Below are 16,050 nucleotides of genomic sequence, written 5' to 3' on the forward strand. Positions count from 1 at the left end.
TTAATAAATTGAGGGAAATCAGTGCAATTTCGGATAACATTGTTATAATTACAGGTGTACGGTATCTCCACGGCATTTCTGGATTTACACGAAGATTAATTCTGCAACTGCTTTTGGAAGGAGAGAAGGTATTGGTTTCTGTAACGTCGGAAGCTCCTATGAAAATTTCAGCAACCGCTGCTAATCATAGTATGCCATCCATGCCTCCACATCCTGCTCATCCTCTCGGTCACTATCATCAATTATTATACATGTCGACACAAGCAACAGTGGCAGATATATTACAACAAGTATCAGGTATGTGTCTCTTATGCAATATTTTATATTAAAAATACGCAAGCGATTAACTAAAAGTAACAATTAGTTAAAACAAAAATGAGTAAAATGTAAGCAAGTATTAAAAAAGATTTATTAATGTTTCCGATTTATTATGAATGCTGATACGAAATTTAATTTTTAAGGGACGTGGCTTCTCTTGTTACTTCCGAATACGTATAAGGGTAACGAAGCAAGTTCCAATGGAAACAATCGTTCTCGTGAATTCTGGGAATCGGGAATGGCTTTAGTGGTAGACACACTTAGCGTGGCTGCTGGAAACACGGCGAAAGACAAGCGGGCTAAAGAAGCATCAAACAGATCACAAGCTCGAGGTCCTATAATCAGAAAAACGCGTTTAAATTCTGGTACGTTTGTTTAATTAGAAGATAGGAATACCACTTGTATCTTTACATATTAATAATACAATAAGTAAGAGAGATCTTCTGTTCAATAGAATTGCAGATATAATCAGTATTTATTAATATTGTAGTAACTACTTATTTTTATATTAACAGACGGAACGCCGGTAACGAATAAAGCCTCGTCTAATAATGCACAAGCAAACCCAACCAACACGACGAACCAACAATATCTAATACATTCGTCTCGTCCTAATACTCCTTTACCACCTCAGCTTACAATCGCGCAACTCTTAGCGATCGCCGAGGACAGTGGTGTTTCGTTGTCTGAACCATGCTTACATCTGATCTTACGTCAACGCAGTAAGGACTCCAAAGGTATCTAATTTCTTTTTGTTTATTTTATGGGCAATGTATGACAAAACTGTTCGCATTATCTCAATATTGATCGTTTGAGATTGAAAGAGTACGAATGTTTTCACGGTTCACTACATAAATCTATGTATTTGCTTGTAGAAGATGCGGCGAAGCTAAACGACAGCGAACTGTTGAACTACAGAAGCATAGAGAGTTCATTAGGCGTCTTCAGCGCCGGCGGTGGATTGGCGGTGTTGGCGCGCCACTTGCCGCTGGTGTATCCGGATCCCGGCAGGCCGTCGTTCTTCGTCGAAAAATCACCGTCGCCAGAACAGACCGATGCCGACTGGGTAAAATTGGAAACCAACGATGACATTTACGAGGCCTTGGAAGAGGGTAGAACGAATTGTCCGCCGAAGGTATCGGTTCCTGCCCCATACGTGCCACCGCATTCCCTCGCGGCTTTCGGCCTATTTCTCAGACTACCGGGCTATGCCGAGGTGCTACTGCGGGACAAAAAACGGGCACAATGTCTGTTGCGGCTCGCTCTCGGCGTTTCCGACGACGGTGAAGGTGGCGAGGTGCTGACTTCGCCGTTGGCCGCCTCGTTGCCAACTTTGCCGTTCCAGGTTCTAAAGCAGTTGTTGGACGCCACGCCACCGACCACCGATGACGGTCTACTTTTACGAGGAACGACCATAGAAGTGGGCGCTATGCTGCTGCTGTTGAACTGCCTGGCAATATTCACACATCAAACTGGACAAAACGACGGTTCAACCGAGCATAAGACGGGTCAGAGCGGCGGTGTCAGCGGTAGCAGTGGAGGACGTAGCGATGATAATTCACATCTGTACTGGGCGAAAGGTACCGGTTTTGGTACCGGGTCCACACAGCAGTCGTGGAATGTCGAGCAGGCGTTATTACGTCAACGATGCGAAGACGAGCACGTGACGGTGCTGCTACACGTTCTCGCCAGTTATATTGGCACATCGGGAAGCGGGCAACCACAGCAGGAGCTACCAGCTCCTTTCCCCGATTTATTGGCGCGTTCTTGTCTACTGCCGGCGTTATCATCATACCTGCGGAACGATTCCGTTCTAGATATGGCCAGGCACATACCTCTTTATCGCGCGGTCCTGCAACTGCTTCGTGCCATGGCTCTCTCCAGTCAATTAGCACCGCTTTTGTTACCGCGCAGCGGTAGATCCGGAGAACCGTCCGTGGTGTCCCTCTTGTCGAGCATGAAAGTGTGCGTGGACACTTATGTAAACAAGATAAATCGCACGAGGGGCAACAAAACGAACATGAAAGTGGTGTCCAAGTATCCCGATGATACTGAGCAAGACGAAGGCTTGGCCACACTAATCCCCGATATACAGGAAAGTGCAACTATAGTGCAAAATGCTACATGCCGATTATCCGGTATCGGCGAAGAATTACCCGGATCAAGCCCAACGGCACCGGAATTAGCATTGCGTTCAAGTCTGGAGCACCGATACTTGGAAGTAATGAAAAATCTACAATTTGGTAAGCCCTCAACTCAATATAAAATTCGCTTATCTCCAAAATATGGAAAAGATGTATTTCATAATTATATTAGATAGCTTAAAATTTTTCTTGAATTAAAAGAATTATTTATTAAATATCTCTAATGAAAAGAAAGAATGTTAAATCTTTGATTTTTAAATATTTTGTGTACAATTTACATATATATACTTAGTTATGTCTTTAAAAAAATCTTAAAATTTTATTTTAGAAATCTGTATGTAATTAAATTTGAATTTATGAGAGTGCAAAACTATTCGTAATTATATAAAAAAAAATTCCATATAATTTTCAAAGTATGTGAAAGATTCTAGAATTAATAAATAATATCGGTAATAATAATACTGATAATTAATACTTATATTGACACCGTAGATACCTACGAAATGATTACTGAGAATCCAGATGGCGGAGGTTACAAATTTACCGTTTCGTATCACTTTGAATCAAATATGAGGGCTGCTGGCGAGAGAAGCCATCCGACACGAGTGAAACGATTAGCTCAGGAAGCCGTTACGCTCTCGACAGCACTGCCTCTATCTTACAGCAGTAGTGTGTTTGTGAGATGCGACGCGGATAGGTTGGATATTATGAAGGTACATCATCTCTTATATGACGCTTGACTTAAATCCTGCTGCCTCGTTCGACTCTATTCATCAATTTTCATTTTTAACACGTAATAATTTCATGAATATGACTTTGAATATCTTTGATCATAGAAGAAAGGGACAAAACAGCAGGATTAATTAGTCATCTAACAACTGTTTGATCCTTAAGCATTGGAATATATTTTGTAACGTTATTGTTAAATCAAAATGTACATAGCATCATTCCAATTATTATGTTGAATATCAAAGATTATGTATACTTCTACTTATTGAAATTGTAGCGTGAAAAACTTTTAAAGATGTCTAATCCTGTAAAATTTATTTTCTTAATTAATGATACTAAATTATGATAGAAACACAGTAATTTTTCGCTGTTGCAATTTTAATAACGCATACGCGAAAGAATATCTGGTTTTTCTTCAATATTCGACGGTGCTTAAAGATTAAATTCAGTGATTCAAGTCTCTCGCATGTGCGCCGTAATATAACACGATGTATATAATTGTTAAAGGTACTCATAACGGGGCCAGCAGAAACGCCGTACGCAAACGGCTGTTTTGAGTTTGACGTGTACTTCCCTCCTGATTATCCTAATAGCCCGATGTTAATAAACCTAGAGACGACCGGCCGTCACACCGTGCGCTTCAATCCGAATTTATATAATGATGGGAAGGTCTGTCTCAGCGTACTGAACACTTGGCACGGCCGACCTGAGGAAAAGTGGAACGCGCACACGAGTAGCTTCCTTCAGGTAAGCTCTTGAAGTCAGGTCAATTCTAGCATAATTATTTGTTAAAATTGATTGATTTAGCGATCGAGGCTATTTGATATCGCGTTTATAAATAGATCTCAAGAACTTAAAAATTTTAGCGAAAGGGGGAAGACGTTAATTATATACCGTTATAACTTTGTTGAAAACAGGTTCTAGTATCGATACAGTCGTTAATCTTAGTGTCCGAACCCTATTTCAACGAGCCTGGATACGAACGGTCACGGGGTACGTCAAGTGGTGCTCAATCTAGTCAAGAGTACAATGCGAATATTTGTCAGGCTACTGCCAAGTGGGCGATGCTTGATCAAATACGCAATCCCTGTCCATGCTTCAAGGAGGTGCGTTAAACATGCAACTGATCTTATGGTTGAGATATATATATATTTTTTTTTTCAATAACCAGTCTATGCATTTCATTCAAAATATGCATATATAAAAGTCAGGTAGCAATAATACTAAAACAAACCTGTATAACACATATCATTCCAACACCATTGTAATGTTCCAGCAATTTTGCAGTAACATTGCAAACATTGCAACAGCGTTGTAGCTTCTGTGCTGTATGAGAATATATCGTGTTTTTTATATACAACAGAATTATTCTATTAATGCAATAATTCTGTTATGTTAAACACGATAATTATTGTTATTATCATTTACAATTTATCATTTATTACAATTATAGAAATTTATATATAGAAATTTAAATTTAATTATTACAATTATCATTTATAATTTACTATAGGAATAGATTTGTGTGTAAAGACTACCTGTGAAATAAAGATGTTTCGATGATTATATATAGCGCGTTCCCGCAAATAAAAAAGTTCTAATCATTTCGCGACAGGTCATACATACCCACTTTTGGATAAAAAGGCACGAGATCGTTGCACAACTGGAGGGATGGATAAGAGATATGGAAATGCATGGATCAGATCGTAGATCAGGCCGTACAATTTCTCTCAATGCGTTGTCTTTAAGGGTAAGGGTTATTTTTATAAAAAAAGAAGATCCAAGATTTTCGACTTGTACAGTTACAGGCATGCTTTTCTCTTGTATATTCACAGAGACATTATAGACTATTGAGGGAAGAATTAAATAAACTGCCAACGCCCAAAGGGTTGGAAGACTTGGCCGAACCACTTGCGTCGCCAGGCTCGCCCATCGAACTATCCGGGACCCCAGGCACAACTCCGAATACACCATCGACGGTTACGGCATCCGCGACCGCCACCGTGGCTACTCCTATCGCCGCTAACAATATAGTTCCGATCAGTAATAGCAGCACGAGTAGCCATGTGCATCACGACATCGATACGGACGTCGAGATGGAGAAGATGGTTTCGAAAATGTGTGAATAGCTAAAGGATGTTAATAGACATTGTTGGACATTTTGAAAAGAGTCTATTGTTTGTGTTACGAGATGAACAAATGGACATTGAACATGAACAGATGACACAAGGGACTGATATCAAGTGTGCAGATTATCCTGTCCAGCGGCCGAATTATCGGTGTTTAGCCAAGGCGTTAGGAAAAGAGAAAGCAGTGATGACTTTCGGCCGAATACATAATAATCATGATGATAATTATTACAATGATGATGATGATAAGACGTGATGAAGATAAATAGGTAGAAAAATATAAGGTGTGGTAGAGTGAGAAAGACATGTAAGAATTTACAATATAGAGAGAAAGTGTGAAGAAAAAAAGAGAGAGAGTGAGACAGAAAGCGAGAGAATGAGTGTGCGTGGGTGAGAATAAGCGAGAGAGTGAAAGGACGAGAGAAAGAGAAAGAGAGAGAGAACGCAACAGATAGAGGCAAAGAATAAGTAACGCGAATGTAACAAACTCGTGCGTAGTAGATACTTTTTATAGCCGCTGCTATAGTACGTGTACGCTGCATTCTACTACTTCGTACTACCATAAGTACCACAACTGTTATTCGATATTTATTATACATGTTCCTCGTTTATGTAGCGTAACTCTGAATTAGCTGCACTTTCAGCTGCGAATATAATCTTGGACATTACGTTTACCGTCCTCTCCTTGTCGCTCGTGTCTTCCGAGAGCGACGTGGTCGCAACTCCGCTATCAATGCCCGTGTACAGACGTACGTTCTCGTTTTATCGACATTTTATTTTATCAATAATTATAGTACTTGTTTCTTTTTTATAATATGCATATGTACGGTGTGTATATGTACAATTCTATCGCTGACGCGTCGTTCTCTTCATTTTAAATGTATTTCTCTATTAGGATGTAATATGATTATACTTTATCAAGCGATTTATTATGTAGATCCCGGTTTTTAGTAAACATCTCTTCAGGGATGCACGATGCAATCATCGAGCATTAAATGGCTCGTTACCAAAAGCTGCGGGCGGCAAAGAAGAGACAATATAAAGCACTATACGTCGGCAGAAGTCAACTCGTGACAGGTGCAACTAATTACGAGTTATTGATGTAGCGGGTATCCCTGCGCGCAATGCGATCGAATCTAAATAACAACTGTCATCCGAACAAGACGACGATCTAGGTACATCGTTAGATAACGTTTAATATTATAGTACGTGTTCTATGTCGATTGAATGAACAACTGGAAAAAAACATGGTAAACTGGAAACAAAAAACAAATTATGGAAGATCAGATGGTACGTTTCTCGCGTAAACGAGAATTGCTCTTTGTAATTGTAACAGCTACTTAGTACACGTAAATTTCATATGAATCGACCATATGAACGAATAAAGTCACATTGTTTTGAGATAGTCTCTCCCTGTTTTTCGTCCGGGCTTATTTTTACCAGCTACAATTTGGAATTACATCCCTGCCGAGGACAAGAAAAGATGTGCAATTAATTAAATATTCTCTATTCTCCTATTATTTAATACATATATGATTTCAATTTTTCAAAATATTTTAAAGATATTGTAAAATGATACTTTAGAAATTTATATATCTTTGAAAAAACAATGCTTAAATATTTGTATCATGTTATATTTGTGTGTATAAATTTGACATTTTTAAAAATACTTGAAAACGATACTTTGAAGAGAGATGATACTTTCTAAAAATATTTATACACCTTTAAAAGAAATGAAATGTTTTAAAATATTTATGATATATTTATATATTTAATTTAATAGTTTGAAAATAAAAAAATACTTTATAATAATGTTTTAAGAGTTGACACTTTAAAATATTTATTCTTTTTTTAAAAATGATCTAAAATTACATTATAATATTATGTTTATATTATATTAAATTTTATGCGAATTTGTTTTTCTAAAACAATGGAAATAAGTGATTAGACGAAAGAATTAAAATACATATTTTTTATTACTTTTGCAAAAGCAGAGTTACCGAGAGAATTAAATCCCACTTTAAATTTCGCGCTCTGTAAGTGACTACGATTTATCGAATTGAGATCGGTGGCGGATTTGAATCTCGAGCTAACTTCTCAGAAGACGCTGTACGCGACGATGGGGCATGTAAGAAGATTGGAATTTTTTTAAAACTGAGAACTCGCGGTATGTCGAAATCTTATATTCGATTTTTCTACGGAAAAAATTCTCAGGTATGTTAAATTAAATCTTATTTATAAATATACATGCGACATGATCATTTACGCGCGTTCAAAATAGATTTCAAATATCTGTCGATTTGCAAATAAAGGACAGTCTTCGGTTATGTTCTGACGATCTATATATCGATGAACGAGGATGCGGGGAAGATACCTCTCACTGAGATTATCAGGGATTTCGAAAAAGTTCGAATTTTTTCCTTCTAATGTAGCGCTCAGCGTGAGCGACGATGGAATGGAGCAGGAAATGGACGCCTCGGGCAAATCGCAAATTAACGCAGCGGTAGTCCAGAATATTTTACGAGGAGTCACGCATTATTCATGGATATTGCTAGGTGCATTGTACTGATAATCTGCAAAACATAAACTATAACAGTAATATTAAGTACATCAATATTATAATATAATTTCCTACTCAATAATATAATCCGTACAGCAAAGAAGCTTGCAGCAACATTGCAACGTTCCAGAAATATTGCAGTAAATTTTACAACGTTTAAGCAATATTGCAGCAACGTTCTAGAAATATTGTAGTAATTTTTACAACGTTCCAAAAATATTGCAGCAATTTTTGTAGCGTTCCAGCAATATTGTTGCAACATAATTGCAATGTTTCAGTATAATATTGCAATAACATTGTAAACGTTGCTGCAGCAATGTTGCCGCGAGCTTCCGTGGCATATGGGATTACATTTATAACTCTTGAGCGGGAAATTTAATATTAATTTAATGTTCCTGTCTCTCAGATTGTATTCTGCGGGAAGATGGTAGCGCGGAGAGCAGCGTGAATTATACGACGGCGAGATCGTTGTCCGTAGCCGGTGCGTCGGTCGACGACGGCGGGAAGGCGCGGGAGAAGAAGCGCCGGGGGGGAGGGACAGAGGGTGGAGGAGGTCGCGAGGCCTCGGGCGGCTCGGCGCGCACTTCAGTTCAGTCAGTGCGAGCGCTCGAGCGGAAGGAGCCGATCGTCAACGCTCCGGATCGTCTCGCACCGCGCCGCCGGAGAGGATCGCACCCAACCGATCGATCGATCAATCCGACGATCGTCTCCGTCGCGGATCCACGGATTCGCTCCACCAGTCGTACGTCGGCGCGTACACGGCATTGGCGGCATACTTCAGTTCGCGTTCCGGGGGCGGTCTGCGATCTGTTGCGGGTGGTAAGTGTCTCACAATTCACTATTCACTATTCATTGAGAAGAACACGCGGCGAGGGGACGACGCGCCGCGATTATCTCGCGTCTCGTGTCGCGTCAGGTGTATTCGTCTCCCGCGAGCGATTCTCGCCCGCGAAAATGAATTAACGCCGGCACCGAGACGCGTTACGCAATATTTAAATTCGTATTTTTAGGCTTAGGAACCGCATGCGCGCGCGCGCGCGCCCGCCAGTGATACGCTCGCCTGATGAGCTCTCGTTCGGAAGATCAGGTCCCGTGAGGCGCGGATCGGGAATCCTCGGAAATCTCTGATCTGCTTTCCCGTGAGATCTGAGGATCGATCGGTTTTCACTTAAAAGGACGATGAGGCAGAAGCGGAATTTCTGATCCCGCGTAAAATCGCGGCGTTCAAAACCGCGTCCTGCGATCGCGTCCTCGCTGATTCTCCTTACCTCGGCTTACAAGTACATCGGACGTCTACTTCGAAGGTGGAGTTATCGGTAAGCCGTGCGGTTGCTATTTGCATTAAACCAAGATTTGGAGTCAACGCTCGTAGCGGTACGTGACAAGGCAGGTGGTAACATGTGTACAGCCAGTGTAAATTTAACACGGGTTTAAAATCAGGCGTATGTGTATGCACTTTGTGTGTGTGTGTATATGTGTTGTGTGCGCGCAAGTTGAAAATGCACACTACCGGTTTCCATCTAGTTTGCACTCCCCTCGCCGCGCCCGGTCTTGTCTTGGCACCCGATGTTAAGCCTGATTCACGCAGCCGCCGGCAGGAACGTTATACAATGTGATTTATGGGCGTCGAGATAGCTCTGCTAACAGTTACCGATATACGGATCGACGTACCGATGACAGACAGGTCGGAGGGAATCGATATCGTCGGGTTCTAAATTCATGCGCCAGCAGCCCGCTCAATCGCCGTCAAATTGAACGCTCCGAAAAGTAAGATACAACAATGGGGAATTAATCCTCTTTGATACGTTCAATTTTCTAGTTGCCATTAATATTTTCCCCAGTGGATATACTGTTCATTTTAACAATAGCTGCTTTTTTCATAGATCATGGAGAGAACTGCGGCAGAGATTCGGGACCTTCGATCTTGAAATAATCTTGCCTCACGATTGACATTCGTCGTATTTTCTTGCAAAACGCAGGGGATGCTCGTAAATCCTGGGGAAAACTGTGAAAGTTGGAGATCCCAAAGAATTTTGAAACTTTGCGTAGTGATTCGCACACGCATATTTCTGTGCACAACATGAGGGATTCCTATAAATTATAAAGAAAATTGTGGAGTTGGACACTCCAAAATATTTAAACTTCACTTTGCAATCCACATTTACGTATTTCTTTGTACAACGCGATGGATTCTTATATATAAATCAAGGAGAAAACTGTGGCCACTCCAAAATATTCGAAATCTTATTTAGTGATCTGCATTCGCATATTTCTTTGTACAACGCGAGGAAATCGTATAAATGATTGAAAAAATCGTGGAACTGAATGCTCCAAAATATTCAAAACTTTATTTCATGATCTGTATTCGCATGTTTTCTTTGTACAATGCAAAGAATTCTTATAAATGATGAATTAATTTCCGTATTTGTATGTTTCCTTATACAACATAAGGATTTTCACAAATTATAGAGGAAACTATGGAGCTGAATACTCCAAAATATTCGAAATTTCGCTTTGTGATTCACACGCATTTCTTTACACGCGATTCTTATAAATAATACAGATAATTTTGTAGCGCGGGATACTTCAAACTTATCTTAAAACTTCGTTTCACAGTTTATACTCGCACATTTCTCTACACAATGCGAGGAACTCTTATAAATCACGGTGAAAATTATGGAGCTGGACATTCCAAAATATCTTAAAACCTTACCTCACGGCCCTCATTCGCGCATTTCCTTGCACAACGTAAACGATTCTTATAAATCATGAAGAAAACGGTAAGGTTGGACACTCCAAAATATCTTGAAATCTCACTTTACGATCCATATTTGCATATTTCTTTGCTCAACACGAGGAATTCTCGTAAATCATAGAAGAAATTGTAAAGTTGAACACTCCAAAATATTCGATACCTTCGCTTTGCGGTTCGTATTCGAGTATTTCCTTGGATACCGACAAAGAATTCTCTTTTTCTGTGCAGTTACTGCACAGAAAGCAACGCTTTGTAACGTTTTGTTCTTTTCCTTGCGTATTTATGACTTTTTCCCCGAGGCAATAATAGTTGTTAAATTAAAACCCCGACTACCGTGTTTAATATTAAATTTATCGTCGCGCTATCAATATAGATCTACCGAGCGGATAGCGTCAATAAACGAGCAATTTGTTCCTCCGATGCCGATTCATTTTTGTCGGCGGCTGTGTGGCATGAATCAAACATTATACGATGGAGCTTTGATAAGGAACGCGACGGAGTATGCAATGTTGATTTTACATTCCGCGGCATTGCAAGGCGGCGTGACGCTCAGCATCAATCTTTTAATCAAAGTATTTGTTTCTGAAATGGAGTTTCGGCACGGCGAGACGATAACGTAATTTAGACCCACTCTTTCACCCACGTTGTTAATCATTAATTGCAGCGAAGCCAGGAATTATTTCGTGAAACATCCTTCTCCTTTGTTCAATGGAAACGATCTTTCGTCTTGATCATTGCGTCAATAAATAACCCACACGTCTTGTTCGAAGGACAGTAATATCTATACGACGTCCGTGCGACGTCTCGTGCTGTGTGAGAATTTTTAAAATACATTGTTAATTTGCAGGACTTATTTACACTATTTTAGTGAGAAATTTCTTGATGAATTTGGACATACATTTTCTTGAAAAATATCAAAAAACTACTAGCTTTTGGGATATAAAAGAACTTTTGCGAATCAAACTTTGGAGAAAATCTACAACACTCAGCTGATTTCAAATAGACTTTATGCATTAAGTATACATATTTTACGGATTTTTCCATAATTTAATATTATTTATTGGTAGGAATGCTTAATATAATTTATTGATGGGGTAAATACTTTTTTGCATCCATCACAAGATATTTGTTCCTCTAAGGTTCGTTTTCATCAATGTAGATTGACTTTAATCTCAATTTACTTTTCATCTTTCTAAAAATAAGAAAAATATGAAGAATAAGCTGGCTCGAGATTAAAGTTAATATTTACATTGGTAGAAATGGATATAAATAATAACTGTACAAAAACAAATTGACGGCGATATCCTCTTATGTTAGATATTATCATGCACTTAAATACGCTTATTAATATATTCAATATCGTCAATAAGATGTCTTTGATCGATGGAGAAAGTGGTTGTCGTGGAAATGCTGTACACTATGCTTGTCTGAGCGAGAGCGGGATGGTGGATTGCGTGAAATTTCGAGACAAAGATGTATCGATCGTCCAACCGATTGATCAAACTGAATGCATGCGATATGCGACGAGAATAGTTTGACCCAGACCTTAAGAGATTCCCGAGGTCGGCAGCCGCTCGCCGAGCAGCTTTTATATTTCAATCGTTCCTGGCCTTGATGACGCGGCGCGGATTTAAGCTTCTCCTTCCGAAACCTGGACAAATCTCTAAGAATATCGTCTAAGAAAGTCGGGGAGTAAAAAGCTATATTTATATTTTCTCTCGTCTCAGCCTTGACGAAACGTCGCGGTGGAGATTTAAGCTCCAAATCTTGACTGAAAGCATTATCCCTGAAGGAAAGACAGAAAATAAATACGAGACAAGGCTGTGGCGTCGATTTAATCTCTAGCTGACGAAGAATCGTTTGTTTGGTTTCAGGAAAGCGTTGCTCAGCACAGTTTGAAGGAGAAGATTGAACCGTACATCAGCGCATATATAAACTTTCCAATCACGTGCTCCTAAAGCTCGCCCCACGTGAAAACCGAGGATTTCGATCGTCTCGTCCTCGTTGTCGTCATCGTCGATCATCGACCCCATTACGCACGCTTTCGTCGCTTCAACTCGGAAATGCTTCTCAGGGGATCGTCGAGAGAAGGAGTGCGACGAAGCTGGCGCGATAGACGTAAGCTTCCGGTGGTGTGAAGCGCGAGATTCCCGAGGAGACAATCTGTTGGACCTTTAGCTCGAACTAAACAGTGGTACTTTGACCTTAGTAGGTCGGAAATTTATAAGGCGACTTGAAGACAGAAGAAGAAGAAGAAGCGCGAGACAAAGCAGGAGGAACTACCTCGTCGGATGCTGGACTAGAAAGCTAAGCTATGATATCCGCTTCTAAGCGTACAATCGGCGCGATGCGTTTCCATTCTTCCAGCCGACCACTCTCCGAGTAACCAGTACGATACGCACAAGCAGGTAGAAGCGGTATGGTCGAGGTCCTTCGAGAGAGATAAGACTAGGAACGCGGGACGAGATCCGCGCGTTCTTTAATGGACGTTGCGCCGATCCTCGTTGCATTCTGCTGGTGAGTCGTTGGTGAGGAAAACAAGATTCGAGAGGAGGCAGAGGGACCTTGAGATCTCCACCGGTTGCGGAGGGTTTTATGGATACGCGAAGGTACCGGAGGCTCTCTCTCGGCTCTCGAATGTATCCGCGATAATCGTCGTCCAATGACGTGCTCGGGATGATCGATTGACGCGCGGTGAGATCGATGTGAGATCGGTCTCTCGGTGATATATATACTTCTTATATATACATACATATATATATATATATACACCGAGTACACTAGTAATCGCTTTCGAATAGCGTGAGAAAACGCTGAACACGTTTAGAACGGACGAATAGATGCGCGTGCACCAGTGGGAATCGCAGAGATGTCGCGAATTTCAAATCGCGTTGCCACAATTGGCGCGGTTCTCGTCATCGTTTTGCTCGTGATACTTCTAGTAATCCTTTGGTCGGACGTGCGCAATGTAGACAAGATCGAGAGTCTCGGTCGGATACGAAAGAATTTGACGGTCGATCCTGTCGTCAATGAAACGAGGAAGCAGGTCGGCGGCCTGCACATCGCCACGACGGATCTGGTTACGACGTTCGAGTCTATCGAACAGAATCTCACGAACGAGGGTAAGTCTCTATTTATCTATTCGCCTATTCTTTTATTAGAGCTCAGATAACAGAATCTGGCCATGAACGATTTTGTCAAAATCCTACGAGAAAAAAGATATATATTTCTTCCCTGAATATATATTTCTCTCTCTCTCTCTCATTTTAACCTAGGTAGTTGACATGAAAATGATATTAAAAGCGTTATTTTGACATAAAAATAACATCAGCTTGCTGCCTGAATAGTCAATAACTAAATAATTAAGATTTATTCGTTACTAATTGTAAGATTATGAAATATACATACGTAGAACAGTATAAAGCCCTTCTTATGCCCTTATAGAGCCGCGTTTGTTCCTTGTAGCTGCGTTTATTCCTTCATACGTATATAGACTTTCTATTTATCTGCAGCTTTTCCTGCATTCTCAGTATCGTTCACTGTGAGAGGTAGAATTCTATAATTTACACTAAGAATACTTCCATCGAGTTTGACTTCAGGAATGACGGCCTGAGATGTGCTTAGATATCATTAGATTTTAATTATAGATAGATTGAGAGATAATCGCGTTTATTTTACACGAAAAAAAAATGTTTCTGGTTTACAGCTAATTCTGATTAGCTGAAATTGCATTAGCTATTATAGCTATGAATTTGTTAATACATACAAAAGATTTGCTGCTGTAGCTAATATAAGGACGTGATAACAAAATATGCATGTCTGTTACAGATCCATTTATTTAGCAAATATGAAGTTAGTTGTCACAGTTATCGGATATGTCCGTGTAAAAGAAAATTGTCTCTAGCACAGTTAAATATGGTTTGTTGAAATTGTACTTGCTACCAAATTGTCTGTTACACAGAAAACATTTGCTGCAATGATCAATACATCGACATAATAGCAAAACGCTTGTCTGTTACAATGATAATATTTAGGCCTCACGGCTAATGGAAATTAGACCTCGCAGATACGACGTTAGGTGTCCAAATAATGCTATTAAATTTAGCTATACCTAATTTTTAGCTATAGTAGCTATAGCAGCTAATATTTTTTTCCGTGATATATAAGCTTATTTAAGCATGTCACTGCATTAACCCTTTAAGGTCTGATTTGGGACATCTAATGATTTTGAAAGATTTTTGAGGGATCGCGAATAAAAAAATGAGATCGAAATATAAAAATTGGTGAATCATAACGATAAATTCAATATGACGGATCTAAGAAATAAAATATTACCTAATTGTATATTATAAAATTGTTTATTACGTGGTTTTGCAAGAAAATTAGTTAAAAAACAAATACACTGTCAGACATAAAATGCTGTGTAAAAATAAAAGGTATTGTGATAGTTTTACAATATATTACTAAATAAAATATTAATTAATGCTTTATTACTAATAAAATTAGATATTTATCGACAACAAGATATATGCTAGTAAAAACTATATAGAAAAATTTTAAAATTTTCCTAGCATCTATATGTACATATAAGCATCAATTTAGAATTTTTTCGTCAATAGTTATTTTTGCTATCATTGAAATATGAAAGGCTTAAAAATTATGCTTGTTTATACATTAATATATAATAAATAATTTCTTTTAAAACAAGTCTTGTATAATTGAAGACTAAATAGTTTAATATTTATCAAAGATATGATTTTTTTAAAGATGCTAGGATATATATCATATATGTATGTACAATGGGATCTTAAAGGGTTAGACAGCTAAGATTTTTTTCTTCTACAAAAGCACGTGCATGTCGAATCGTTAAAATTCTAATAAGCTATGATAAGGTGCTGTGTCAATATTCAGCCGCCTTGGAACTTGGATGCTTTCGATATTCGTAATGCGCAGCGTATAATAGAATGTGTGCCGTGCATTATATTACGTGTATAAGTACATAGACGAGAGTGTATATAAAATTGCACATATAATGCCAACATCCGTGTTCCATACAGAGATGTCCCATCTCGTTACACGCACTTTGCCAGCTCAGCCTCCGCATTTTCCGTGCATCCTTCTTTTGTACAGCTTGTGATTTTCTTATGCAAAAATAATTACCCGCACGAAAGGTACGAAACCTATATAAGAGATTGTTTTTAATAACTTATGTAACTCTTTTCTCTAATTAATGATGTTTTTTTTTTCTAAAAAGATAAATTTTTATTCCCACGTATAACATTTTTTTCACAGTCTTTATAAAACCTTCAATAAATATGAGAGAAAAGTTTTTGTGATCATAAATATACGTTATTATAAATATAATTATTATACTGTAAGCAGTAATAATTATAAATTTTATCAATAAATATATGT

At 38.9% G+C, this 16,050-nt stretch overlaps 2 protein-coding genes across 4 annotated transcripts in view; both read left to right on the forward strand.

Moving 5' to 3' along the window:
- Nucleotides 1-6,723, forward strand: part of Bruce (BIR repeat containing ubiquitin-conjugating enzyme) — a 31,126-nt gene extending 24,403 nt beyond the window's left edge. Inside the window, exons 43-51 of the mRNA XM_018455044.1 lie at nucleotides 55-297; nucleotides 462-683; nucleotides 834-1,055; nucleotides 1,194-2,561; nucleotides 2,955-3,175; nucleotides 3,699-3,938; nucleotides 4,109-4,297; nucleotides 4,807-4,941; nucleotides 5,027-6,723. Coding sequence (XP_018310546.1) covers nucleotides 55-297; nucleotides 462-683; nucleotides 834-1,055; nucleotides 1,194-2,561; nucleotides 2,955-3,175; nucleotides 3,699-3,938; nucleotides 4,109-4,297; nucleotides 4,807-4,941; nucleotides 5,027-5,320 — 3,134 coding nt within the window. The 3' untranslated portion in view covers nucleotides 5,321-6,723. The remainder of the gene's footprint in view (nucleotides 1-54; nucleotides 298-461; nucleotides 684-833; nucleotides 1,056-1,193; nucleotides 2,562-2,954; nucleotides 3,176-3,698; nucleotides 3,939-4,108; nucleotides 4,298-4,806; nucleotides 4,942-5,026) is intronic.
- A 1,814-nt stretch (nucleotides 6,724-8,537) lies between these two features.
- Nucleotides 8,538-16,050, forward strand: part of LOC108727114 (ADAM metallopeptidase with thrombospondin type 1 motif A) — a 47,410-nt gene continuing 39,897 nt past the window's right edge. For 2 of the 3 annotated variants that reach the window (XM_018455051.1, XM_018455053.1), the window contains exons 1-2: nucleotides 8,538-8,699; nucleotides 12,510-13,757. In XM_018455051.1, the coding sequence (XP_018310553.1) occupies nucleotides 13,505-13,757 (253 nt within the window). In that variant the 5' untranslated portion in view covers nucleotides 8,538-8,699; nucleotides 12,510-13,504. Of the gene's footprint in view, nucleotides 8,700-8,890; nucleotides 9,197-12,509; nucleotides 13,758-16,050 lie in introns of all 3 variants that reach the window. The other variant, XM_018455052.1, reaches the window with a different exon arrangement.

The sequence above is a fragment of the Mycetomoellerius zeteki genome, unplaced genomic scaffold (genome assembly GCF_001594055.1).
Source record: "Mycetomoellerius zeteki isolate Tzet28-1 unplaced genomic scaffold, Tzet1.0 scaffold47, whole genome shotgun sequence".
NCBI lineage: Eukaryota > Metazoa > Arthropoda > Insecta > Hymenoptera > Formicidae > Mycetomoellerius > Mycetomoellerius zeteki.